The sequence below is a fragment of the Neovison vison genome, chromosome 11 (genome assembly GCF_020171115.1).
Source record: "Neovison vison isolate M4711 chromosome 11, ASM_NN_V1, whole genome shotgun sequence".
NCBI classification, from domain to species: domain Eukaryota; kingdom Metazoa; phylum Chordata; class Mammalia; order Carnivora; family Mustelidae; genus Neogale; species Neogale vison.
In genome coordinates, this window is record NC_058101.1 from 102,776,213 (window position 1) to 102,802,177 (window position 25,965).

The window sequence follows — 25,965 nt, forward strand, 5'->3', positions numbered from 1 at the left end:
TAAAACAAGGACAAATCATCCAGAAATATTATGTAGATAAATAATGGTGTCAGTAAAGCTAAACCCCAGTAAATGTAGGCTTGTGAAAAATACCATGTTTAGAACAAAAAGTCAAGGCAAGAGTGACTTACTTTTGGAAAACATTCAGTAATACTGATCAATGATACTTAGCAACTTTGCTTTAATGTTTCTGAGTTGTGAAATCACCTAAAGTGGATGAACTGGTAGTTGGGAAATTTTGACCACTTCCTTGAGAACTTAGGATAAGTTAAGTCATTCATTCAACATGTATCTAAAAAAACAATTATATGACATTCAGTTTTATGCACTGAGGCTATAAACATAAGGATAAGACAATACCAGCCCCACAGGCAGATGAGGAAAAAGCACTGGAAGCTTAGAACATACCATAAGGATGACACAGAGGTATGCAACTGTATGACCATCTAACTCTAAGTAGGGTACTAATTGAGTGACTAGAGGATAGAATGAGAGATAAAGATATTGGAGTGAATGGACTGGACTGAGGTGATCTCAGTGATAAATGATGAAAATGTAGTCCTGAGTATGAGGACCTTATATGATATGCTGAGGAATTTTGGCTTTATTCCATATGTAATTCAAAAGTTTTAAACAGAAAAATGACATGATTAGATTTATATTTTAGAAAAAATATTCTGGGTGCAATGTGAAAAATGGATTGGACACTTGAAAATGCTATGATTCCAAAGAATGGAAAAAGAACAACTGGCCAGCAATAAGTTCAAGAATATGGTAAAAGTGTACCAATTGATCTTTACAACAAGAAATTATATGGCAAAGCCCCCGGGGAATTTTCCCATGCTATCTCTCCTTAGCAATGACAAAATCTTAATAAATTGGTCTCTAACTGCACATTTCTTGTGTTTTGGAATCCTCTTATCTAGTAATAACATTCTATCTGTGTGTTACTTGGACTGCAGATGATACTCATTACAAACAATGTTAAAATGTGAGATGAGTTACTCAAAATTATTGAGTCTTGAGTCTGTGCTTCTTTACCCAGTAAAATATACTTCCTCTCAGTATATTAAATGGTGGTAACAGTTCCATGAGCCTGAGGATGTCAGGATGTTCTTATGATTTACCTTGTAGAGAATGCTTCATAATAAGCATATTTTATTCCATTCACCCTTTTTTTTTTTGTTAGTAAGATAAGCAACTTCATAGTTGTTTGTTCAGCAAATGTTTTCATGTCTTAGAACATCAATACATAGAATAATTCTCACCTTCTTATAAATAATTTGTGTCAAAAATATCTGTGGTTGAGATAGATAAATAAGTTGCAGATCATCCTTACAGTTTTGGATGTTAAGAAAATTATTCAAATGTTCTAAAATGTTTAATTGATAATAAATAATGCTGTGTAATTGAACAAATGGAATATAAGTCCATATTTAGCCTCTCCATTCTAGTCCCACTGAAAATTTTACGCAAAAAAAAACTTTGCAGATATAGACAATACAAAGATCTTGTGCTGCTTTTTGTTTGTTTCTCTCAATATTTAAACATTTTTAACTGAGGAAAGATTTATAGACAGTTAAATGTATAGACCTCAATTACACAGTTCAGTACATCTGACAGTAATAAATATCTATGTAAACAACACCCTAATCAAGATGTAGAATATTTGAATTAGTCCAGAAAATTTCTTCATGTCACTCCCCTGTCAATCTCTACTCCCCCCTTAGCAACTACTGTGCTATTAATGTGTATGAGTTTTATCTGTTCTTGGCCTTTCTGTTTTCTCAACTATGTCTTTTGATAAGTTGACTTTTGATTTTAATAAAGTTTATCAGTTTTTTTCTTTTATGGATATTGTCAGAGGATGGACTGAGCTCAAGTGGGCTGATAGCCACTTGTTGTAGTAGTCAATTAAGACAACAAGCAAAAATTAAACTAACAGTCAAGTCTATAATTTCTTAGTGCAATAGAATATGAAAGAGGCTAAACAGAAGAAAGAACCAACTCCTCCATGTTTTATTTTTCCACATGGAACAGTGGAGGGTCAGGTGGATCAGCACAAACATGGAAGTCTAACTACCAAGGAAGCCTGGAGTAAAAGTTCCTTCAGTCTAATGGAACTGGAAGCCCAGGAAGGGCAAAGTGGAAACAGACTGGAATAGAAAAGTAGTTAGAATAAATAAATAAATAAATAAATAAATAAATAAATAAATAGGAAAAAAGTACTTAGTACTCAACTAGAGTGCAGGAAATATCTTCATGTTCATCTTCCTCTAAAAATGAAGTCTTTGAAAGGTATCTGAAGAAAGCCTCTGCTAAAGGCAACTGATAAATGACCTCTGTTTTGGGGTCTGGATAATAAATGTAGATATGTATAACAGCGTGGTCAGCCAGGGAGATCTGAGTCCTTGACAGCAACTGCCTTCAGAGACTACAGTGCATTGGCTATTTACAAAGTCTGGTATGAAGAGGGCTTCCTTCTCCCATGAAGCCTCCACGTAAAGCATTTGTAATTGCCTATGGTTGAGCCTGAAAAGTCATTTTTGGATTTTTATCCTGGAGCCAGAATCCTCAGATAGTGTGCCTTCCCTAGGAAATGTTTGCCTACTTTAAAAATCATTAAAGTATTCTCCTAAGTTTTCTTCCAGAAGCTTATTTTAGTTTTCATTTCTTGGTTTATGATCCAGATGAATTCATTATGTGGTATGATTTTGATATGGAGGTTCATTTATTGTCCCATATATTTATTCAGTTATTTCAGTTCCTTTTGTTAAAAAGGCTTTCCTTCCCCCATTAAATTACCTGGTGTTTTTGTTTTGTTTTGTTTTGTTTTGTTTTTATGTTCAGTTAACCAACATATAATACATCATTAGTTTTTGGTGTAGTGTTCAACAATTCATTAAATCTGTGACTAAGCTGGTGGTATTTTGACTACCATCAATAGATCAGATTAGATGTAACTGCAGCTTTATCAATATTAAATTGTTCAATCCATGAACATGGTGTATCTTCATTTATTTAGGTCTTCTTTAATTTCTCTCAGCAATGCTTATAGTTTTCAGTGTCATATTTTGCTTATTTTTTATTAAATGTATTCCTAGGTATTTTATACTTTTCACTCTATTGTACATCAAATTTTGAAATTTATTATCCAATTACTTATCAGTAATATGTAGAAATTCAATTGAGTTTTGAACCATGATATCCTTCAAAGCTGCTAAACTCATTTACTCGTTCTAATAGTTTTGCATATTCCTTAGGGGTTTTTTCCTAAATGTAAAAATCCATATTGTCTGAGAAAAAAGACAGCTGTATGTCTTCCTTTCCCATTTTTATGCCTTTCTTTTATTTTTCTTGCTTCGTTGCACTGACTAGGACCTTCAGTTCACAATGAATATGATGTGATGAAAACACATCCTTGTCTTTGTTCACTCTTGGAAAGAAAAAAACTTTTTTTGATGTTTCACCATTAAGCTTTATGTTAGCTGTAGATTTTTTTTAATAAATGCCCTTTATCAGATTAAGGAAGTTCCCTTATTTTCCTAGTCTGTTGAGAGTTTTTATGATTAGTGGGTTTTGAATTTTTGTCACTTTTTTTTTTTCTTTCTAAAGATTTTATTTATTTATTTAACAGAGATCACAAGTAGGCAGAGAGGCAGGCAGAGAGAGAGGAGGAAACAGGCTCCCTGCTGAGGAGAGAGCCTGATGTGGGGCTCGATCCCAGGACCCTGGAATCATGACCTGAGCCGAAGGCAGAGGCGTTAACCCACTGAGCCACCCAGGTGCCCTTGTCACATGTTTTTGTCAGCATTTATTATGTTAATCATATGGTGTTCCTCCCTTATTCTGTTAATCTGAAGAATTACATTAATTAGTAGTCCATTTTGTTAAACCAACCTCAAATTCCCAGGTGTGACAGAGTAAGAACTATATATTTGGTTTCTTCCCCTACTTCCTGAAATGAGTTCCTAAAACACTTATAATTACCTGGATGACAGGGATTCTAGGAGCATCTTTTATTCTATTATTTGGTATTTGATTTTGGTTCCTGACTCAAAGGTCCTAAGTCCCTTGTAATTTCTAGGTGATAGGAACAGTGTTTGTTTTAATGAGATAAATCTTCGTGGGCTCCTAGAGAGCTTCAGGATAAGAGCTGGTAATCAGAAAGACCAAGCCATGGTTGGAAACTTGGCCTATCCACTTAGGACAAGAGAGGAGCTGCTAATTGAGTTAGTAATAACTCATGCCTATATTGTGAATTCTTTATAGAAGTATGTAAAGAGTTCAGAGAATATTCTTGATTGGTGAACATATCCACTTGCTGGAAGGTTCACCTCACTTCACAGGTACAGAAGCTCCCACACTCAGGATCCTTCTAGACATTGCCCTACTCTTCTTCTGGCTGTTCATTTGTATCCTTTATAATAAACTGGTAAATTTAAGTAAAGTGTTTCCCTGAGTTCTGTGAACTGTTACAGCAAATTAAACTGAGAAATGGATTATGAGACCCACAGTTTATAGCCAGTAGGTCAGAAGTATAGGTGACAACCTGGGACTTGTGACTGGCATCTGAAATGGAGGCAGTCTTATGAGACTAAGCCCTTAACTTATCTGGTCTGTGCAAATTCTGGCTAGTTACTGTTCAGAATTGAATTAAATTGTAGTACATCCAGCTGGTATCCAGAGAGTTGGAGAATTGGTTGTGGGATTAAGAGACAATCCCTCACATTTGATGTATCAAAAATATTGTGAATAGAGATAAACTTCTAAAAACTGGATCTTTTAAAACTGAATCAGGGAGAAGTAGAATATCTGAACAAACTAGTTACTAGTAACAAAATTGAATTACTAATGCAAAAACTACCAAGAGAGGCACCTGGGTGGCTCAGTCAGGTAAGTGTCTGATGCTTGCTTTTGGCTCAGGTATTGACCTGAGGTCATGAGATCGAGCCCCATGTCAGGCTCTTCATTAAGTATACAGCCTGCTTAAGATTCTCTCTCTCTCAAAACAAAAAAATAAAACAAGAAAGAACTATCAACAACAGAAGTCCAGGACCAGGTAAATTCACAAGTGAATTCTACCAAACATTTAAAGAAGAGTTTAATACCTATTCTCCTCAAACTATCCAAAAAAATTAGAAAAGGAAGGAAAGCTTCCAAATACATTCTACAAGGCCAGCATTACCCTGGTGTCAAAAGTAGACAAAGGCACAAAGAAAGAAAGAGAGAGAGAAGAAAACTACAGAATAATAGCCCTGATGAACATGGATTCAAAAATTCTCAACAAAATATTAACAAACCACATTCAGCAATATACTAAAAGGATCATTCACTATGATCAAATGGGATTTATGTCAGGGATGCAAAGATGGTTTAGTATTCACAAATCATTCAACATGTTACATTAGCAAAATGAAGAATAAAAATCTGATCATCTCAATACATGCAGAAACAGCATTTGACAAAATTCAACATCCATTCATGATAAAAACTTTCAACAGAGTAGTTTTAGAGGGAACATACCTCAATATAATAAAGGCCATTTATGAAAAGCCTACAGCTAATATCATATTCAATGATTAAAAACAGCACTTTTCCTTTGACATCAAGAAAAAGACAAGGATGTCCACTCTTACCACTTCCATTCAGCATAGTACTAGAAGTCCTAGAAACAGCAGTGAGACAAGAAAAACAAATATAAGAGACATCTATATTGGTAAGGAAGAAGTTAAACAGTCAGTATTTGCAGACAACATGGTATTATACTGAGAAAATCTTAAAGACTCCACCAAAAAACTATTAAAAGTATTAAGTGAATTCAGTAAAGTCGCAGGACACAGAATTAATACACAGAACTCCATTGTACTTATGTACACTAATAAGGAAGGAGCAGAAAGATAAATTAAGAAAACAATCCCACTTACAGTTGCACCAAAGAGAATAAAATACCTAGGAATAAACTTAACCAAGAGGGTGAAAGAACTGTACTCTGATGTATATTGATTAAAGAAATTGAAGATGATACAAACAAAGGGAAAGATATTTCCTGCTCATGGATTGGAAGGATTAATATTGTTAAAATTGGTTAAAAATACCCAAGGCACTCTACAGACTTAATGCAATCCCTATCAAAATACCAACAACATTTTTCACAGAACTAGACAAATGATCCTGAAATTTATATGCAACCACAAAAGACTTCAAATAGCCAAAACAATCTTAAGAGAGAACAAAGACAGAGGTATAACAGTCCCAGATTTCAAGATTTGCTGTTATAAAGCTGTAATAATCAAAACAGCATTGTACTGGCACAGAAATAGACATATAGATCAATGTAACAGAATAGACAGCCCAGAAAAAATCCCATACTTATATGACCAATTAATCTGCACAAAAGGGACAAGAGTATACAGTGGGGGAAAGGCAGTCCTTTCAATAAGTGGTGCTGGGAAAACTGGACAGCTACATGCAAAAGAATAAAACTGGGCCACTTGGTTACATCATACACAAAAACAAACTCCAAATGGATTAAAGACCTAAATGTAAGACCTGAAACCATAGGCATAGAAAACATAGGCAATAATTTCTTTGACATAGGCCATAAGAACATTTTTTAGATAATCTCTCCTCAGGCAAGGGAAACAAAAGCAAAAACTATTGGGACTACACCAAAATACAAAGCTTTTGCACGGCAAAGCAAACCATCAACAAAACTGAAATGCAACCTACTAAATGGGATAAAATATTTGCAAATGATATATCCAATAAGAGGTTGATATCCGAAGTATATAAAGAATGTTTATACAAAGCAACATCAATAATAATAATAATAATAATCTGATTAACAAATGGCCAAAGAACTGAATTGACATTTCTCCAAAGAAGACATACAAATGGCAAATAAGTGCATGAAAAGATGCTCAACATCACTAATCATCAGGGAAGTGCAAATCAATTCCTATTGAAATTGAAACCACAATGAGATTATCACCTTACAGTGTCAGAATGGCTGCAGTCAAAAAGACAGGAAATTAGTAAGTGTTGGCAAGGATATAGAGAAAAAGGATCCCTCATGCACTGCTGCTAGGAATGTAAACTGGTACAGCCAATGTGGAAAACAGTAGTAAAATAAATGAATAGTGAATAGAAAAACAGTTTACACCTAGGGTATACCCTTGTGTATTAGTTTCCTATTTCTCCTATAAAAGACTATCACAAACAACACAGATTTATGATTTATACATTGGAGGTCAGAAGTTAAAAAATCAGTCTGGACAAAAGTCAAGGTGTTGGGAGGGCTTGTTCCTTTTGGAGGTTTACATCTATATTTATAATAAACTTCTCGATAAATTGTTGCTATTCTGATTTTAAGTAGTTACTTTTTAACCATATTAAAAGAAGCTAACATAATTTTTTTGTATTTTACCACCATATTTTTCCATTACCAGTGCTCTTCAGTCCTTTTTACAGATTTGTACTTCCTCTTTATTTTGTTTTTTAGTGGATTGACTGTGCTGTGCCCCAATATAGGTTTTTTGGGTTGGGTTTTTTTTTTTTTTTTGCCAATATAGTTCTTTTTATTTATTCTGCTTTTAAGAACTTTCAGTAAATTTCCACTTCAAATAATGAGTTTTTCTGTTCTAGTATTTCAGGCTTTTTTATTGTTTGCATTTCTCTGTCCATTCACTTTGGAGTATTTTCTTTTAAGTCATTGAATATATTTATAGTAATTCCTTAAATTCTTATCTAACAATTCTAATTCTGGATCATCTTACAGGTCTATTTACTTGAACTTCTGTTTCTCTTGATTATAGTTCACAATTTTCTGCTTTGCATATGTAGTTATTTATTATACAGTGGATATTGATGAAGATACATTGAAAAGAGTCTGGATTTTATTATCTTCCTTTAAAAAGTGTTGAGTTTTGTTTTGCTAGACAGTTAAATAACTGGTGGGTCCTTTTGCCTATATTAATTTTTTTCTTTATTAAGGCAGGTCTTTTTACCTTTTATTTAGTCCAAGAATGTGACATGTCAAGGTCCTTAACTGAATGAATACTCAGTGTGTTCAATGGAAACTCTCACCCTGACTGGGCCACTTCTCCAAAACTGTCAGAAATTACTCATCTTTATGATGCCTCAGAACTTAATACCATACTTTGTACATAGTAAGAATTCAGTTTTAGTTCAGTTCAACTAAATAAACAGCAGGGTGGCCTTTATGGACACAATGGCACAAAGAAACATTATTCAAACCAAAACCTCTTTGTACATTTTTAATTCTCCTATAATAAGCTTAATTTATGAAGCAAAATTGTGAATAGAAAATTTGGACAATGTAAATAATCTGATAATGGCTGTGAATCATTTAGGGTTTATAAAGTTTTAAAAAAAATTTTATTTGTATATATATCACAGGTATGTTAAGTAGATTTTCTTATTATCTCCATTTTGCTCTTGAAACAACTAAGGCATGGTGATATTATGCAATGCTCATTATCATATAAATTAGTAACTGGCATTTGGAGTCCAAATCTAGTACTTATTACTATTACAGGGGAATATGTTACTTGTTTACAAGGTAGGTTTCCATATCAGCAATTTCAAATGGTCCAATATAATATCTTCAGAAGTTTACTTCTAACTTTAGGAAGCTTATTTTTAACTACAGTAATGACAGTACCTGGTATTAGATTAAAAACCTGTTGTTAGATAAACTACTGGCCGTTCCTTTTTTTTTTTTTTTCCTACGTGTTAGTCCTTTCTCAGAGAACAGCAAATAAAAACTCAACTTCATAAAATTTTTAACTCATTTTAAATGCGAAACATTATCCCTACAATTTATCTGCTCTTATTTAAACAAGCCATGTTTTACAGTAGTGGTTTGGATATAAAATATTATTTATTTCCTATCCTTAGCAGTTTTCCTGGCTACTTAATTTTCTAGCTGCCTCACAGAGACAATTGTGAGCATTTATCTCAAACACAGGTTGGGATGAAATAATAACCATACTGTTGTTAACTACAGATGAGGATTTCAGAGTAGAGAGAGAAATGGTTCAAATTGCCCAATATGTTAAATATCCTGTGTGAATCAATATATTCCGAAATAGCTTCAATGGCCCCTCTTGCAGGATTAGGAAAAAATTACTAATACTTTAACTCTTTCAAATCCAGTTTCTGTTTTATGTCCAGTAATATGCAAGGGGATGTTTCTTAATGTTTTTTGGCACCAGAGTTTGTTTTGCATGTGGAGGAAGAGTCACAATTTTTTACTATAGTCAAGAAATAAATATAATACAGAGATGACATGATTACACATTTTTAACTTCTTTCATTAGTTCTTTCTCTTCTTTTAACTTTTTAAAAGATTTATTTATTTATTTGAGAGAGGGCATGCTGGGGGCTGGTGAGTGGCGAGAGGGGCAGAGGGAGAGAATCTTCAAGCAGTATCCCTGCTGAGCACAGAGAACTGGGGCTGGATCCCACAACCCATGAGATCATGACCTGAATCAGAGGCCTAAGGGACTAATTTACTCAGAAGCCATATTAGTTCTTAAAAAAAAAAAAAAAAAAAAAAAAAAAAAAAACACCTCCATGGAGAAGAAATGCCCTTAGAATTATCTACTATGCTATGTTTACTGATGTCACTTCTATCACTGTGCTTTGGATTTTTAGTTAACAGACTTTGAGGGGACTGTTTTAAATTTACAGAAAAAAAAATGAACAGATAGTACAGCATTCACATATTTTTCCACTTCTTTGCTCATAATTTACCCTGTTTTTGACATCTTGCCTTAATGTGTCACATTTGATACAATTGCTGAATGAGTACTGATACATTATTATTAACTAGGTCCATTAACTAAGTTTACATTAAGGTTCACTCTTTGTTTTGAGCAGTTCTGTGGGTTTTGACAAGTGAGTGATGTTATGTATTTACCACTGTAGTGTTATATAGAACAATTTCACCACTCTGAAAAATCTGCTGTGCTACAACTATACAGTCCTTTTCCCAATCTCCCCACCCCACTATACCCTGGAAATCAGTGATTTTATTTTTAACTGTCTTGATAGCTTTGTGGTTTCCAGAATGTCATATAGTTGGACTATTTGGAATCATAGAGTATGTAGGCTTTTCAGACTTTTTCCTCTACGTCTGTTATGGCTTGATAGCCCATTACTTTTCATCACTAAATAACATTCCAAGTTTTGGCATTTTGAAAGGTGCTAAAGAATATTATTTAAAAGGCAATCTCTTTCTGAATGGAAATCTACCAAGTGCAAAACAGAAATGTAGCCTATATTTCAACTGGGTTTAAAACAAGAAGGCACACTGACTGGAATCTAAGGCTAATGCTTTTTAAATTTTCAGGGGAAGTACCAAGATTTTTCATGCATTTTATATATATGGAAGTTTGTAATATCTCTGAATTCCCTCCATGTGCTGAAATAATATTATTTATAACTCATAATGCTCCCAGGATTTAAGTAATATTATCCCTATTTTATGATTGAGCAAAAAGAGGCAGAAAAATGAGATTGGCCAACAACTTGGAAATGATTGAATTGAAATTTAAACCCAGGTCATTCTGCCTCCCAGGTTAATGCTCTTTCCAGTATGCCACTATTATACCACTTTCCAGTAAATACCTTAAATGCCACTAGACCAATAGCTGGACTAATAGAGCAAGGCTTAAAGCCTACTATGCTCATCTCCTAAATTCATTCCCACCCTTTTTAAACCAGAGGCTTTGAAGTTTGAAAACTTTCCAATTAAGAATGATAGATTGTACACATATGTCTATCTCTAATCCCTTCTGAAACATCATTAAAGAGAAACAGTAAGGGAAAGAAAAAAATATAATTCTAAGAACAAAGAATGTAAGAGAGCATAAGTAGACAAGAAACAACAAAAATTGAGAAGACAGTTACATCACTAGTAACTTACTTAATAAAAAGCAAAGACAATTGAAACCTTTCTGTAAAGGAGAATACTAGGAAGAAGCAAGCCAGTTCTTGATGCAGAGCATAAGAAAGTCCCAGGAATTGAAAGTGAATGAAAATGAGGCAAAAAAACAAAACAAAAGAAAACAAAAAACCCAGAAGAATGAGTTCAATGTATCCATAAGGAGTAGTTTCATTTTTCCCACCCCTGGAGATCTCTGCACCAACCTTGCTAGTCATGTGTCTATTCCTCTGCCACCTAGTAGAAGACTGAAAGATAGGGGAAGATCCAGGTTTTGTGGGCCTAAGCCTAAGCAATGTGAAGTGGCCCTTTCTAAGAAGATTAAATTACATTACAAAATTAGACCTTTAAAACAATATTGAGAATGAGTAAGGAGATCATAACAAATTCCAAAACAAAAATGAAAAATGATATGCTATTTTAATTTTAAGTGTCAGATATATCTATATTTTTCCTTCTTTTTTTTTGCTACATACTCAATGATGATCTCTTCATATGACAATAATTGCACATATTTTTTTTAAGATTTTATTTATTTGACAGAGAGAGACACCGCAAGAGAGGGAACATAAGTAGTGTGAGTGGAAGAGGGAGAAGCAGGCTTCCTGCCGAGCAGGGAGCCTAATGCAGGGCTTGACCCCAAGACCCTAGGATCACACCCTGAGCCAAAGGCAGACACTTAACGACTGAGCCACCCAGGCACCCATGTACAAATGTTCTATACAAAAAATAGATTATAGTTTTTCTATTGGCATTGTTAGTTGAAATTTGTTTTTTATTATTGATAGTGGGAATACATATCCCATATGACTTAACACAGGCAATACACTCCTGTCATGGTACTACAGATTTCTTTCCTACAAATGCAAAAATGCTATTTTGTGAAATTCCTTTCATAAGAGAAAAAAAGTTAATGATGTACTTATAACTAACTTATAACATTATCAAGTATATTCCTAGAAGGAGAGTATTTCTCTTTTGATCAGGCATCAGTGAGAACCAGATTCTCTACATACAACTTTACATGTTTAAAGTTTGGAAGAATTTTTAAGTCCCATTTTTTGCTGTGTTTATTTCAGCTCTTTCTCCTACCCATAAACTTCTGGTGCTAGGACATATCGTACTGCATTATAATCTCTGCACATATATAGTGGGTGATGGGAATATTTCAGGAAGTCATTTCTAGAGCAATAACTTTACTGTACTGTCAAACATAAACAAAGCCAAATACTAGTTAAAGTGGTAAGGACAGGTTCTAATCAGTAATAAATATACTGTTAACAATAAAGAAGAGTCCAACGTGAATAATTTATACAATAGTAACTGGGCATTTTAATGTGAGAATGAGGGAATAGGTGGGGACTGGGGTGAGGAGGGGCTTAAAAGATGCAGGAAAGTGAAAAATTACAAAAAGTAAGAAGGAGGACTTTGGTCCATGTGAAACCCATCTAGGATTGCTAACTGGCACTTACTGGAGTTAGGTTTTACCTTCCCACAGTGACTGGGAGACAGAGACCCTATCTTCAGATGTTGACTGGAACAAACAATAAATTATATTGGCAACCTGACTTTTCTCAGGCAGGTACTTTAAGGATTGGGGGTGGGAGGTACAGTCATCCTAGGGATGTGGCCTTGAACCATTAAAGACTTTCCTAGCATTTCATTCAAGGGTTTATAAGCCAAAGTTGAGGCATAGCCAAGAAAGGGCTTAAAGGAACCTGGCTAGAGTTTCTTCAAGGAGAAAATCTTTTATCAATATCCTGAAGTGACTTCAAATCACAAAAAATACATCCCATTAAGCCAAACTAATTGTCTATTCCTAAAGTTTATTCCTAGTTATATCTCAAAGTGTCCCCAGCCACTATAATATTGCCTAACACAAGATGAAGTATAGTAGAGGGAAAATTGGTATAAAGACAGAAATCTTCACTGTTTGTGGCTCAAATATCTTACTTTTGCAAATTTTACAAAAAAAAAAGACCATAACAACAGTAAATTTGAGGAGTATTCTTTGGAATAATAGAACCAAAGTATCTTGAAATTCAGAGCAGAGAGCAAAAGTGAAGGGATGTATGTAGTTAGAACCCCTGGAACTCTCTGGGGCCAATGCTGGCAAAGATTAGTTTAGACAGAGAATTATTCTCTGGAGAGGGAGAACGTCCCCAGGAGGAGAAATACCTTACTTAGCAGCCTTCTAACAAATTACCATGTCTTGAAGCTACCCAGTAGTGGATGTACCTGTCACTAAGACCTGCCACATATACAATACTTCCAATCTAATTTTTAGTGCTGTTCTTTTAAATAGGTAGAATCATAGATCACCAAACCTCTAAAGAAAATCTCCCCAACTAAAACACAGACAAACACAAGCTGAATACAGGAATATCCTCAGAAAGATAATTATGAGAAGTTATTGCAACTGTGACAAATCAGATTTTTTTTAAGTAACAAAGAACAAAAAAGATTTACTGGAATTTACTGGAAATGCAGTGAGCTTTCTAATAAGAGTTAGATGATAACGTTTAGGAAAAATCTCAGAAAATAAAACAAAAATACAGATGAAAAGTAAAGAAAATGCAAAATTATTAGAAAATAAATTCAGGATGTTCAGGATTTTTTTTTAATAAGAGAGAAGAGGAAAAAAACAAATTACTGCAGATACCAAGCAAGAACTTTGTTAGGTGGAGGATTACAAAAGGACTACCAAATACCTTGTATAATGAAGTAACATATTTACATATATCATTATGAAATTTTAGAACATCAGGGATCCTAAAAGCTTACAGAAAATAGAAAAATCACATACAGATGATTTCAACTGAGAATCATATCAGCCTTCTCAGAAGACAATGGAGCACTATTTTTGCCTAACTCTAAACTGAAAAAATTCAACCCTAGAATGCTATGCCTACTCTGACTCTTAGTCAAAGGCAGAATAAATATTTTAAAAGACATGGAGATTTCAAAATAATTTGGTTTCTGCACATCCTTTCATAGAAGCTGCTGGAAAATGTGATGGAGTAAATCACCAAAGTGATGGAGTAAATCAAGGAGTAAATAATGTCTTGTCTCTCAAATTAGGGATCAAATATAGGGGAGAGCCAAAGGGAATTGGATGCTAGTAAAGAGAAGTGCCAGGACAACAGCTGTTCACTAGATCTTGGAAACATTAGAGCAAAAGAACAGAAGTCTTCAGGAGAGATGTATTTTCCACCTATTCTGGCCCAAATGAAATATGGGATGTATTTTATTATTTTGGAAATAGTTCACTTTTTCTGAGAGATACGATAGTAATGTATGAGGATAAATCAGGATTTAGAGAAGTTATTTTTTTCAGAATCACAAAGTTCTTCATGGAGCTTGGAATCAAACCTAAGAAACCATAATCCAGGGTACATGATTTATTCATAATGCATTAATCAAAATTATAATGCAAAATTTTAAAAAAGTAGTGCTTTAAGATAACAGATGACTTTTTAAGAATAATTGCTATTTTGATGTACAGTTTATAAAATACTTTTTGCATAATATTTTGGTTATGATAAAGGACTTTGGAAGGATTTTGAGATGGAGAGGTGACATGAGTCAAGTGAATAAGAATGGGGTATCTGCCAGTACTAATCATCAGGGTAAAATTGAGGTGATGCCAGTAAATTCTCAAGATTCACTGTAAACCTTTTATGGTATTGGTAGGGTGTTTTGGAAGCAGATACAACTGGCTTTTCTATTGCTAGTGATTTAACGACTGAACTACAACCTGTGATCTGGATCATTGACTTGACCAAGCTTTTACTGGGTGACAGATTTGTCAGACTGAGTTGAGTCCTGCAGATGCAAAACCTATGGTCTGAAATTCTTCCTTTGGAAATTAACAGTGTTAAATGGATCAACTTTGTTTTAAATGACAGAGTTTTCTCACTTTAAATGGATCAACTTTGTTTTAAATGACAGAGTTTTCTCACTTTAGCTTCAAATTTTTATCTTAACCATATTAATTGGAATTTTTCTAAAGTGAATTCCCCAATATCTATTCTACTTTGAAAAAATAGACTACTATCAGAGTAAACGAGGCAGATTCTTAAATAAGATGTGTTATATTCCATGATGTTTAAATAATGATATACTGAACAATCCAAACATGTCTACTGTGTATATGTATATATGTGTATATGTGTATATATGTAGATGATAACAAAATACACATAAAAATATATGTATATATTCACATATGTAAATGTATATATATCTGAAGGTATATAATAACATAAAATACTCCCACCATTATAATCATATATGCTGATTAATATCTATACTATATTTTCGCTGACATCTTTTGTAATTGGTTATCATCTTAGCCATATTGGATACATGCATTTAGGAAAGATTGTGTTTTTTAATGAACATACCAATTCAAATTCTAAATGTTTGCTTTTTTAAAAAAAAATTCCTATCTAGAAATTGACATTGAACGCTGTGTGCGGGAATCAATCAACCTGTTCTGCTGGACTCCTAAAAGTGCTACTTACAGACAGCATGCTCAACCTCCAAAGCCAGTTCCTGATAGCAGTGGAGTCAGAAGTTCGACACCTTTTTTCTCCACTGAGTGTCCAGATCCTCCAAAAACAGATTTGGTAAGTATCTACAGATTTAATTTATAAACTCTGAAGGCAAACAGTTGTTAAAAATGTAGTGTAGCATAACTTTTGCTCATAATAATGTTATCACTTATGTCTTTTTAACTATTTTCTAATCTATGATTATATTTATGCAACTTTAGAAAACCTTTATGTCTATTTAGTTTTACAGTTAAGAATATTGTTTGATATATTCCCTCAGGTAGCAAGCTTCACATTTTGTCTGTATAATTGTAGTATCTCAACTTGTCATATGCTAAAAGAGTTACAGAAGCAAAGGAAGAATTACAGAAATAGAGAAAGATGGGGCACCTCAGTGGCTCCATTGTTTAAGTATCTGTCTGCCTGCCTTAGACTCAGGTCATGATCCCAGGGTCCTGGGATCAAGACCCAAGTTAGGTTCCCTGCTAGAGGAGAGGAGCAGGTGGAGTCTGCTGCTCCCTCTGCCCCTCTCCTGCTCCTATGCTCATTCTTTCTCTGTCCCTCTCAAATAAATAAATAAAGACATCTTTTCTTACACTTATTTTATCATTTTTTGTCTCTCAATTTTTTAATTTAAATTCATTAACATAGTATTTTATTAGTTTAAGAGGTAGAGTTCAGTGATTCATTAGTTTTGTGTAATACCCAGTACTCATTGCATCACATGCCGTCCTTAATGCCCACCATCCAGTTATTCCAACTCCCCATTCCCCTCTCTGATTATGTCTTATTTTTCCCTCCCTTCCCCTATGATCCTGTTTTCTTTCTTAAATTCCACATATAAGTGAGAGCATATACTAATTGTCTTTTACTGATTTACTTATTTCACTTATCAGAAATCCCTCTAGTTCCATCTGTGTTATTGCAAATGCCAAGATTTCATTTTTTGATAGCTGAGTAGTATTCCATTCTCTATATATACCACATCTTCTTTATCCATTCATCTGTCAATGGACATCTGAGCTCTTTCCATAGTTTGTCTGTTGTGGACATTGCTGCTGTAAACATTGGGGTACGGGTGCCCCTTCAGATCAGACATTTGTATCTTTGAGGTAAATACCCAGTAGTGCAATTTCTGGGTCATAGGGTACCTCTATTTTCAACTTTTTGAGAAACCTCAATATTGTTTTCCAGAGTGGCTGTACCAGCTTGCATTCCTACCAACAGTGTGAGAGGGGTCCCCTTTCTCTGCATGCTTGTCAATATCTGTCATTTCCTGACTTGTTAACTTTAGCCATTCTGACTGGTGTGAGATGGCATTTCATTGTGGTTTCTATTTGTATTTCCCTGATGCCGACTAATGTTGAGCATTTTTTTCATGTCTTCTATGAAAAAATGTTTGTCTTTTGCTCATTTCTTGATTGGATTACTTGTTCTTTGGGTGTTGAGTTTGATAAGTTCTTTTTTTTTTAATTTATTAAATTTTTTTTCAGTGTTCCAAAATTCTTTGTTTATGCACCACACCCAGTGCTCCATGCAATACGTGCCCTCCATAATACCCACCACCATGCTCACCCAACCCCACCCCCAGTTTGTTTCTCAAATTGTAGACCTTTATCTGATGTGTCATTTGCAAATATCTTCTCCTATTTTGTCGGTTGTCTTTTGGTTTTATCGACTGTTTCTTTTGCTGTGCAAAAGCTTTTTATCTTGCTGAAGTCCCAATAGTTCATTTTTGCCTTTGTTGCCCTTATCTTTGGAAACATGTCTAGCAAGAAGTTGCTGTGGGCAAGGTTACAGAGTTTGTTGCCTGTGTTCTTCTTTAGGCTTTTGATGGATTCCTGTCTCACATTGAGGTCTTTCATCCACTTTGAGTCTATTTTTGTATATGGTGTAGGGAAATGGTCTAGTTTCATTCTTCTGTGCATGGCTGTCCAATTTTCCAAATTTGTTGAACAGACTGTCTTTTCCATTGGATATTCTTTCCTCCTTTGTCAAACTAGTCTTCCTGCTAGTTGACCATAGAATTGAGGGCCAATTTCTATGTTCTCTGTTCTGTTCCATTGATCTTTGTGTCTATTTTTGTGCCAGTACCATACTGTCTTGATGATTACAGCTTTGTAGCAGAGCTTGAAGTCCAGAATGGTGATGCTACCAGCTTTGGTTTTCTTTTTCAAGATTGCTTTGGCTATTTGGGGTCTTTTCTGGTTCCATACAAATTTTAGGATTGTTTGTTCTAGCTCTGTGAGAGATTTGATTTATTTATTTGACAGAGAGGTAGATAGCACAAGTAGGCAGAGTGGCAAGCAGAGGGAGAGGGAAAAACTGGCTCTCCACTGAGCAGAAAGCTCAACATGGGGCTCGATCCCAGGACCCAGGGTTCACAACTCAAGCCGAAGACAGCCACCTAAGCAACTAAACCACCCAGGTGCCCCAACAAATGCTTTTTCTATATGTTGAGATGATTGTATAGTTCTTATCTTTTCTTTTCTTAATGTGGTGTATCACATTGATTAATTCGCAGATGTTGAACCATCCTCACAGCCCAGGAATAAACCCCAGTTGGTCTTGGTAAATAATCCTTTTAATGAATGTTGGATCCTATTGATTAGTGTGTTGGTGAGAATTTTAGCATCCATATTCATCAGGGATATTGGTTTGTTATCCTCCTTTTGGGTGGCGTTTTGTCTGATTTTGGGATCAAGAAAATGCTGGCCTCATAGAAAGAGGACGTTTCCTTTCATTTCTGTTTTTTGAAACAGCTTCAGAAGAATACATAATTCCTCTGGGACGCCATCAGGCCCTGGACTCTTATTAGGAGATTTTTGATTACTGCTTCAGTTTCCTTATTGGTTATGGGTTTATTCAGGTTTTCTGGGTTTGTTTGTTTGTTTGTTTGTTTTCTGTTTCACTTTTGGTAGTTTATATGTCGCTAGGAATGTATCCATTTCTCCAGATTGCCTAATTTGTTGGCATATACTTCCTCTTAATATGTTCTTATATTGCTTGTATTTCTTGGAAGTTGGTTGTGATCTCTCCTCTTTCACATGATTTTATTAATTTGGGTCCTTTCTCTTTTATTTTTGATAAGTCTGGCCAGGGTTTTATCAAACTTATTAATTCTTTCATCAGAGAACCAACTCCTAGTTTTGTTGATCTGTTCTACTGTACTTTTAGTTTCTATCTCATTGATTTCTGTTCTGATCTTTATTATGTCTCTTCTTCTGCTGGGTTTAGGCTTTATTGGCTGTTCTTTCTCCAGCTCCTTTAGGTGTAAGGTTAGGACGTATATTTGAGCCCTTTCTTGTTTCTTGAGAAAGGCTTGTATTACTATATACTTTCCTCTTAGGACCACCTTTGCTGCATCCCAAAGATTTTGAACAGTTGTTTTTTCATTTTCATTTCTTTCCATGACTTTTTAAAAATTCTTCTTTACTTCCTGGTTGACCCTTTCATTCTTTAGTGGATGCTCTTTAACCTCCATGGATTTGAGTTCTTTCCAAATTTTCTCTTGTGAATGAGTTCCAGTTTCAAAGCATTGTGGTCTGAAAATATGCAAAGAATGATCTCAGTCTTTTGGTACCAGATGAGACCTGATTTGTGAGTTAATATGTGATTTATTCTGGAGCATGTTCCATGTACATGGAAAGATGTGTATTCTCTTGTTTTAGGATAGAATTCTTTGAATATATCTGTGAAGTTCATTTAATCTAGTGTGTTATCCAAAGCCCTTGTTTCCTTGTTGATCTTCTTAGATGATGTCTGTTGCAGTGGGTATAGTGTTAAAGTCCCCTACTATTACTGTTTTATCAATGTGTTTCTTTAATTTTGTTATTAATTGGTTTATGTAATTGGCTGTTCCCATCTTTGGTGCATAAATATTTATAATTATTAGATCTTCTTGTTGGATAAACCCTTTAATTATGATATTGTGTCCTTCCTCATCTCTTATTACAGTGTTTGGTTTCAAATCTAATTTGTCTGAGATAAGGATTGCTACCCCAACTTTTTTTTTTATGTTCATTAGCATATGATTTTCCTCCCCCTGACTTTCAATCTGAATATGTTTTTGGGTCTCTTACAGACAGCATTTCAATGGGTCTTTCTTTTTTATCAAATCTGATACCCGTGTCTTTTGATTGGAACATATAGTACATTTACATTCAGAGTAGCTATTGAAAGATATGAATTATACCATTGTATTGCCTGTAAAGTTACTGCTTCTGCATATTGTCTCTGTTCCTTTCTTGTCTGTGTTACTTTTGGGCTCTCTTTGCATAAAAGATCCCCTTTAATATTTCTTTCAAGGCTGGTTTAGTGACCACAAATTCTTTTGGTTTCTGTATTTCCTTTATCTCTCCTTCTATTTTGAATGACAGCCATACTGGATAAAGCATTCTGGGCTACATACTTTTCTCAGTTAACACCCCTAATATACCATGCCAGTGCTTTCTGGACTACCAGGTCTCTGTGAATAGGTCTTCTGCCAGTCTGATGTTTCTACCCCTGTAGGTTATGGACCTCTTGTCCCAAGCTGCTTTCAGGATTTTCTTTGTCCCTGAGATTTGCAAGCTTTACTATATATGTTGAGGTTTTGACCTATTTTTATTAATTTTGAGGGGGATTCTCTGTTTGAATGTTTGCTTCCTTCCCCAGATTATGGAAGTTCTCAGTTACAATTGGCTCCAGTATACCTTCTGCTTCTCTCTCTCTCTCTTTCCTCTTGTTTTGGGACCCCTATTATTCTAATATTGTTTTGCTTTATGGTTTCACTTATCTGTCAAAGTCTCCCCAGTAGTGTTTATCTCTCTTTTGCTCAATTTCTTTTACTCCATCATTTTGTCTTCTACATCACTAATTCTTTCTCCATTTATCCTAGCAGTTAGAGCCTGCATTTGGATGGGGGGGATAAGTATTTTTTTAATTTGTTTAAGATTTTATTTATTTATTTGACAGAGAGAGAAAGAGAGTACACACAAGCAGGGGGAGTGCCAGAGGGAGAGGGAGAAGCAGGCTCCCCTCTAAGGGGCTGGATCCCAGGATCCCAGGATTGTGACCTGAGAACAAATATGGTTAAAATGTCTATACCACCAAAAGCAATCTACAGATTATGCAATCCCTATCAAAACATCAACATCATTTCTCACAGAACTAAAACACACAATCCCAAAATTTATATGGAACCAAAAAAAGACCCCAAAGAGCCAAAGTGATCTTGAAAAAGATACAAACTGGAGGTCTCACAATTTCAGACTTTATGTCATATTACAAAGCTATAATAATCAAGAGTATGGTAGTAGCACAAAAACAGACACATAGATCAACAGAACAGAACAGAAAGCCCAGAAATAAACCCACAATTATATGGTCAACTAATCTTTTTTTTTTTTTAATTTCCTTTCAGTATACTAGAATTCATTGTTTATGTACCACACCCAGTGCTCCATGCAATATGTGCCCTCCATAATACCCACTGCCAGGCTCACCCAACCTCCCACCCCCCCGTCCCTTCAAAACCCTCAGATTGTTTTTCAGAATCCATAGTCTCTCATGGTTGACCTCCCCCACCAATTTCCCCCAACCCTCTTCTCCTCTCCATCTCACCATGTCCTCTGTGTTATTTCTTATGCTCCACAAATAAGTGAAACCATATAATTGATTCTCTCTGCTTGACTTATTTCACTCAGCAAAATCTCTTCCCGTCCCATCCATGTTGATACAAAAGTTGGGTATTCATCCTTTCTGATGGAGGCATAATATTCCTTAGTGTATATGGACAACATCTTCCTTATCCATTTTTCCGTTTGAAGGGCATCTTGGTTCTTTCCACAGTTTGGCGACTGTAGCCAGTGCTGCTATGAACATTGGGGTACAGATGGCCCTTCTCTTCACTACATCTGTATCTTTGGGGTAAATACCCAGTAGTGCAATTGCAGGGTTATAGGGAAGTAGAGCCTCCATTTTTTTATTGCATCTCATTAATAGCCTTTGTGATTTCAACTTGATTAGATTTAGGTTTTTATACTTTTCCAGAAATGGATTCTCTAGTGTCTTCTATGCTTTTTCAAGCCCAGCTAGTATCTTTATAATCATTATTCTAAGCTCTAGTTCTGACATCTTACTCCTATCCATACTGATTAGAACTCTAACAGTCATTACTGCCTCTTGTTCTCTTTTTTGAGGTGAGTGTTTCCATCTTGTCATTCTGTCCAGAGAATAGATGAACAAGGGAACAAAATACTAAAATGACAACAAGGTCCCCAGAGAAATATACTCTAAAGAAATCAGAAGAGACCCAAAACTTAAAAAAAAATTAAAATTAAAAAGAGAGAGAATATAATCAAACAGGTGAACAGAGCAGAGAAATGCACTAGATCGTATGTGTATTTTGGTCTGTTTGTTAGAAAACTAGTTACCAAAATTGGAAAGTAAGAAAAACATATGTACAAAAATAAAATTAAATACAATGAAAGGATATAACATAACTATAAAAATGAAAAATTAAGACATTAAAAAAAGTTGACAAAATAAGAAATTGGTTGAAAAGGAAAGAGAAAAAAATTAAAATTGAGACCAAAGAATGATGAGGAAAAAAAAAAGACATGAGTTCTATATACTATTTTCCTGAAACTCTAGAGTTTTATAGTTCTGTAAGACCAGTAAACTTAGTCTTAGTGGGATATTCTTGCTGATCTTTGGGTCAGGCAAGTGAGGCTGTTGTGCTGATTCTCTGGTGTCTTTGACTGGGCAAAATTGTACTGCCCTTCCCAGGGGCTCATGCTAAGTAAGCAGCTCTTATTGCTCTATATGGCTTTTGTTCCTTGAAGACTTAACACCCCACTTTAGAGGATAGAATGAAAATGGCTACCTCCCAATCTCCCAAAATAAAAAGTCATGCTCCCTACTCCTCAGTGAGTCCTCAGGGAAAAGCTGGTTTCCATCCACACTTTGTGCTCACCCAGCCTGTGACCAAGCACTTCCAACTCAGACACACAATCCCACTTAGAGTCTCCAAATCCTGTAGACTTCTGTGGCACACTTACACACTGCTGCTCCTGGGGGAGTGCAGGGTGTCTCCCCATGGTTCTGCCATTTTTGGGTCCCCGGCTAGAATGGTCACCTGACAAGGCCACGGTTCCTGGTTTATAGCAACACCAAGCTGAAAGGCCACTCCTGGGCTTGCTGATTGGAGACGGCTTCCCCACCCCAGTGCCTGGGAATTCTGCTGCTGTCAGGCACCCACATTCTTTCTGTGACCCTGGCAGTCCTGAGACCACACTATCCCACCTACGATTCCACCCTGCTTGGCCACCTGAGAGCCTTTCAGGCACAGGGATGTCCCTCACTGGAGTAGACTTCTAAACGTTCTGATTTTGTGCTCCACTATTATATTACTATATCATTTTCCAGAGAGCCAGCTTATGGAGGCTCTCTCCCCCAATTTACAATTTATTTTTCCATATATCACCTCAGATTCATTTCTCTTCACCTTCTACCTTGCAAAAAGTGGGTTGCTTTTCTATTTGTAGAATTGCAGCAATTCTTTTCTTAGATCTCCAGTTGAGTTTGCAGGTGTTCAGAATGATAGCTATCTAGCTGAATTCCTAGGATCAGACTAAACTAAGTTCTCTTACTCCTCTGTCATCTTGGACTCTTCTCTCTCAGAGTTCTTAATACATAAGAATAAGAATATATACTTACTGAGTGCTGATTGACAAAAAAAAAAAAAAAATTGTGTTTTGAAAATCTATGCCAGTCAGGTTTTTTAACATTATTTATTCTTTCTAAATACTTGGTTTTATAAATATGAATTGACTAATCTATCAACTATAATAATTCATATATTTCAAACATTCCAATATTACCACAGTATCTTAATATTTTCCATGAAATTAAATGTCCATATATATGGAAATTTAATATATATATATAAATATAAATATATGCATATATATTTATATATAAAGAGAGAGTTTGTGCTTTAGATATCTTCAATTTAATAGGATAGGCTCTAACTTGTAATGATAAAACTTTTTCAAATTTTCTCTTATATATGTAAAACAATAGATTATGCTGCTAGATTTTTTTGAAACTAGATGTTTTTACAAGAATTTGCAATTTTCACCCCTTTGTTCTTTCCGTGATTTTTCATGTTACCAAAATATGAGGGCATGCACATTTTCTCATTATCCCATTATGATCAAATCGTATTTATTAAAGGTAGTTATGAACATGACTCTGTAGTTGAATATAGTTTTAGTAATTGCAGTCCCTGCAGAAATATTGATGGTAAATAGGAAAGCTGATACATGAAAAATGGTAAGATATTTTGAACATCTTAAGAAACAAAACTAGAATAAGAACCTACACTAGTAAATAAATATTTGCATTATAGTTTCCCAAAAGTAGATGAGGCCTTACAAGGAGAAATAAATTCTTAAACAATGGAAATGTTCTATCACCAGATGTTATTACTACCAAACAACCAAATGTTATTACTACCTAGTGGATTTTGGTGCAAAAACTTATCAGCTAAGGGTTGTTGTAGACTTACGGCTGAATAATATTACATTGTGTAGATATACTACATTTTATTTAACAGTTCATTAGTTAATGGATATTTGGTTTATTTCTGCTTGCTAGCTATTATGAATAATACTGCTGCAAACATTCATTTGTGTAAGTATTTTAGTACTTGTTTTCAGTTCTTTAAATATATACTTAGGAGTAGATTTTCTGGGTCATTATGCTAATTCTGTTTTCAACTTTTTGAAGAACTGAAAAATTGTTCTGTGAAGTGCCTGTACTATATTACCTTCCCCTTAGCAGTGTATGAGGGTTCCAGTTTTTCTTCATGTTGCCAATACCTGTCACTCTTTTGGATCATGGCCATCTTAGTGAGTGTTGAAGTGGCATGTCATTGTGCTTTTGATTAGCATTTCCCTAATCATGTTGTACATTTTTTCATACATTTATTAATCATTTGTATATCTTCTTTGCAAAAATGTCTGACTACATCCTTTGCCCATTATTTAATTGAGTTATCTTTAATTGTTGAACTGTAGAATTTTTTTACATATTCTCTATACAGGTTTCCTTATCAGATAAATGATTTATACTTATTATTTTCCATTCTATGCATTATCTACTTTTATGATAATGTCCTTTGAAGCACATAGTTTTTAATTTTGATGATGTCCAATTTATGAGTTGTTGTTCTCTTGCAACTTTCAGGGTTCTCTGCCTTTGATTTTTGACAATTTAATTATAGTGTGTCTAAATATGGATTTTTTTTCTTTATCCTAGTTGGAGTTAATTAAGTTTATTGGATGTGTAGATTGTTTTACAGTGGATTTTAAAAGTTTTCACCCATTATTTCTTCAGGTATTTTTTTCCTCTCCCTTTCTCTTCTCTTCTCTTCTACTGGGATTCTCATTATCTGCTTATTGCTGTGATTGATGGTGTCCCAGATTGCTTAGGCTCTGTTCATTTTTATACATTCTTTTTTCTTTCTGCTCTTTAAACTGGATAATTTCACTTGACTGATCTTCTTGTTTACTGATCATTCTTCTGCTGGCTCATATCTGCTTTTAAGCCCCTCTAGTGAATTTTTCACTTTATTGTATTTATTGTACTTTTCCACTCCATAATTTCTATTTGGTTCATTTTCATTAATTGTCTTTAATAATATACTGTATTTGATGAGACATTTTTCCTTAATTTCTTTAGATATGGTTTAGTTTTTTGAACATATTTAAAGGAGCTGATTTAGAGTCTTTGTCTAATAAGTCCAACATCTCATACTTGTTTTGGTTGAAAACTTTATGCTTTAAAGAATATAATGTGGCAACTTTGGAAATCAGATTCTGCCCCCACCACAGGGGTTTTTGTTGCTGTTTGTTATGATGGTGGTCATTATTGTTGGTGTTTGTTTAGTGACTTTTCTGAACTAAACCTGTATAGTTTGTATTCTCTGTCAACTCTGATCCCTGCTTAGTCATCTTAATGGTCATCTAATTTTTAGACAGAGATATCCTTAAGTTTCTGTACTCAGTAAGTCTTCCAACCTTTGGTGATGAGCTGTGTATGCATGTTGGACTACATATTTAATATTCAGGCAACAGTCTACTTTGCCTTAGCCTTTGCTTCCTACTTGCTTAGAGCCTTGAGGTTAGCCAAAGATGAGAGATTAAGGCTTTCTCAGATCTTTGTAGAGAATGCAAAGTTTTACATATGAGTGGATAGCCTTCTAAATTTCCAGGAACATGTCAGAGTTTTTAAAGCCCCATGTGGACGTTGCCTTCTTCAGCTTTTAACCTTAATTTTTAACTTTTATTGTTAACTTATCTACCCCAGTTTTTATGGTTATGGCCCCCGCAGACAGCTGCAATGTTAAACTGTTACTGCTGACTGTTTTTGACAAAAAAGGCTGCTTAA

At 34.7% G+C, this 25,965-nt stretch overlaps 1 protein-coding gene across 3 annotated transcripts in view; it reads left to right on the forward strand.

Annotated features, from left to right (window-relative positions):
* TBCK (TBC1 domain containing kinase) overlaps window positions 1–25,965 on the forward strand; it is a 234,693-nt gene that overhangs the window by 140,038 nt on the left and 68,690 nt on the right. For all 3 annotated transcript variants that reach the window (XM_044224345.1, XM_044224343.1, XM_044224344.1), the window contains exon 23: window positions 15,428–15,603. In XM_044224345.1, the coding sequence (XP_044080280.1) occupies window positions 15,428–15,603 (176 nt within the window). The remainder of the gene's footprint in view (window positions 1–15,427; window positions 15,604–25,965) is intronic.